At 43.5% G+C, this 3,585-nt stretch overlaps 1 protein-coding gene across 1 annotated transcript; it reads right to left on the bottom strand.

Annotated features, from left to right (window-relative positions):
• Positions 1-1,482: 1,482 nt before the first annotated feature.
• Positions 1,483-2,373, bottom strand: LOC695755 (uncharacterized). The gene is given in 3 exon segments (XM_001082245.5): positions 1,483-1,713; positions 1,715-2,310; positions 2,313-2,373. Coding segments are annotated over 3 exon segments (888 nt in total).
• Between the last annotated feature and the right edge of the window lie 1,212 nt (positions 2,374-3,585).

Genomic DNA, 3,585 nt, shown 5'->3' with positions numbered 1-3,585 from the left:
TGTTACTGGGAAGGGGTCCTGATCCAGACCCCAACAGAGAATTCTTGGATCTCGTGCAAGAAAGAATTTGAGGCGAATCCATGAAGTGAAAGCAAGTTTATTAGAGAAAGCAAAGGAATGAAAGAATGGCCACGCCATAGGCAGAGCAGTGGCATGGGGTGCTCAACTGCTTGTACTTATCGTTACTTTTTGATTATATACTAAACAAGGGGTGGATTATCCATGAGTCTTCCAGGAAAGGTGTGGGCAATTCCTGGAATTGAGGGTTTGTCCCCCTTTTAGACCATATAGGGTAACTTCCTGACATTGCCATGGCATTCCTAAACTGTCATGATGCTGGTGGGAGTGTCTTTTAGCATGCTAATGCATCATAATTAGCATACAATGAGTAGTGAGGACAACCAGACATCACTTTCATCACCATCTTTGTTGTGGCTGGCTTCTTTGCCGCAACCTGTTTTATCAGCAAAGTCTTTGTGACCTGTATCTTGTGCCGACTTCCTATCTCATCCTGTGACGTAGAATGCCTACCTTCCTGGGAATGCAGCCCAGTAGGTCTCAGCCTCATTCAAGATTCTCCAGGCTTAAGGGTGGGGCCTAAATTACCCAGGACCTATTCAAGATGGAGTTGCTCTGGTTCAAACACCTCTGGTATTTATATTAAAATATATAGACTTTTATTTTGGTGTCTAGGCCTGCCCTCTCCCTCATTTCTGGGCTTCTGGCTGCCTAAAGCTGAGGTTTTGAGTTACTGTCTCTGGCTGACAACTCAAAGTGTGGACCTCCTAAGGGATTACAGGAGGCAGGGTGTGGGGTGGGAGTAACAGGCGGCCCAGCCTTTTCCCAGGATCTCCAATCCCCTCCCAGGGAGCCCTGGCAAATTGAGCTCATGTTGTCCATGGCTTATGAGTGAGACCAGATCCAGGACTCGCTGATGGGCCACCTAACTGGACCTGGGCTGTATGCAAACATCCCAACCTGGAGGGCTCCAGCACCACAGTGAAGCCCTTGCCTTTGGCTGATCCCACCACCATCTGCAATCCTTCCCTTTTCTGCATGACACAGCCTAGGGTCTCTGCTAATCCAAAGCACAGGTTTCAGCCATTGCCACCTTTAATTCCTCCTGGAAGAGAAGCAGCCCAGAAAATCAGCAACCTGGGGAGGACCAGGGGCAGGGCAGAGGCCACAAGGACAGCCAAGGTGCCTGCCAGTTCCTACCTAACATGAAGATGAAAACCACCAATTCCAGAACAGCCCCCAGTGTGGCCCTGTGGCTCCCCTGTGGCATCAGCAGCAGTGTGGGCACCATAAGAAGCCAGTGGCCACCAGGGCACGTCCCCCAAGGACGTCCCTTGAGTTTTTAGTATTTGTTAAAGTTAACCTCATTTGTGGTGCTTTGCTTCAGAAGGATTATTTCTGGTGCATGATGAGGTGCGAATTTCTGATGAAAGCTTCCCCACTTTCTAGGCGTTCATGGGGTTTTTAGTGAGGATGAATTTTCTAGTGTCTAATGTTGTGTGACTTCTTGCTGAAAGTTTTCCCACAGCCGCTCCACTGATAAGGCTTCTTACCTGTGTGTATTCTCAAATGCACAGCAAGGGTTGAGAACTGAGAGAAAGCTTTCCCACATTCATTACAACCATAGGGCTTCTCACCTGTATGGCTTCTCACACGCACTGTGAGAGATGAGCTCTGAGAGCTCTGAGCTCTGAGAGAAGCCTTTTCCACAGGCATTGTATTTGTGAGGTTTATCACCTGGATGAATTCTCACATGTAGAATAAGTGATGTTTGCTGAGAGAAGGCTTTTCCACATTCGTTACATTCATAGCGTTTCTCTCCACTGTGAAGGTTCTGATGTTGTATGAGGTACTTCTTCTAAACAAAGGTTGTTCCACATTCACTACGTTTAAAAGTCTTCTCTCCAATTTGCATTTTGTCATGCTCAGTAAGGTTGGATTTACCACTAAAGGTTTTTCCACACTCCTTACATACAAAGGGCTTCTCTCCTGTGTGAGTTCTCTGGTGTCTGATGAGGTTTGTCTTCTGAATGAAAGCTTTCCTGCAATCTTTACATTCAAAAGATTTTTCTCCAGTGTGAATTTTCTGGTGCATAAGGAGGTTTTCCTTCTGGCTAAAGGATTTTCCACATTCAATACATTCGAAAAGCTTCTCACCGGCATGGGTGTTCTGATGTTTAATGACATACTCCTTGTGGCTAAAGGCTTTTCCACACTTGTTACATTCAAAAGGTTTCTCTCTCATGTAAAAATGCTCATGCTCAGTGAGGTTTGATTTGCGGCTGAAAAATAGCATAGCTTACAGGCAAAGGGGTTTTCCCCACTGTAAATTCTCTGCCGGCTGAGGTGTGACATCTGAATGGAAGCTTTCCCATATTCACAAGGTTTCTCTCCAGTACAAATTTCTTGATGAATGAGGATGGACTTTTGACTTAAGATATTTCCACATCTCTTACATTTATGAGGCTTCTCTGTGTGTGACCTCCTAAATGCAGAGTAAGGGATACGGTTTGAGAGGAAATGTTATCACACACAGTACATTCAATGCTTTCTCTCCAGAAAAATTTTCTGTTATTCAATAAAGTATTGCTATCTTCACTGGTTTCTCTCCAGCATGAATTTGCTGCTTCTCAGTGAGGGTTGTCATCTAGCTAAGGGCTTGTCAACACTCCTTAGTCGCACAGGGTTTCTCTTCAGCATGACTTCTATGTTCAATGCAATGTGACATCTGAGTAAAAGTTCCCCCACATTCAGTAAATTCATAGGGTTTCTCTCCAGTGTGAACACTCTGGTATCAGATGAGGTACAAATGTTTAAACCAAAGGTATTTACATTTAAAGGGGGTTAATACCATAAGGAGTAAGCTGTGGTAGAGAAGCTCCCAACTAACTCCCTTGATGATTCTTTCCTACACAAGCTCCCTCATGATTTCAGTCCAGGTTGTGATTCAAACTCAAAACTTCAGAAAGATGTGGCCTTAAAAGAAATAAGGTCTGAGAACAGAGGAAGTATTTTTTCTTATATTCAATGCTCTTTTCCTCAGTCTTTACTGGAGATGGATCAACATGTCTCCCAAGTCCTTGTGCCTGTCTATCTATCTCTTCATCATCTTCTCAGGCTTCTTCTAAAATGGAGCATAAAGAACCATAGCACAAAGAAGTTAATTCGTAAAGTGCCCAGAGCCATGGCTGGCACATGGTAAGCCCTTCATCTTGCCTTTGTACTGCCATCACTTTTATTTGTGAAATTTCCCATTACAAGCAATAAAACGTCAGACTGTGCTTTTTTGAGATTAACTCTGGTAGCCCATATCCCAATATGAAAAGCATCTATATTATTAATGCTTCCAACTAAATCATGAGAAGGGAACCCTACTTGAGGTGATCTAGGTAGAAAATTAACATAAATGGGTCCACAAAGCTGAGAGTACTCTTGAAAAATAACCTTTCTATTTCAGAATTTAGCAAGCTGCATAACAAATAATGAAGAATTGTTAAATAGAAGAAAAAGATGACTACATAAATATTAGAAAGTCCACCTGGGATGTCTAAGAAGAAAAATACTGCT

The sequence above is a fragment of the Macaca mulatta genome, chromosome 16 (genome assembly GCF_049350105.2).
Source record: "Macaca mulatta isolate MMU2019108-1 chromosome 16, T2T-MMU8v2.0, whole genome shotgun sequence".
Lineage (NCBI taxonomy): Eukaryota > Metazoa > Chordata > Mammalia > Primates > Cercopithecidae > Macaca > Macaca mulatta.
The sequence above is the reverse complement of the archived record's forward strand: the minus strand, read 5'-3'. Positions and strand labels throughout refer to the sequence as shown.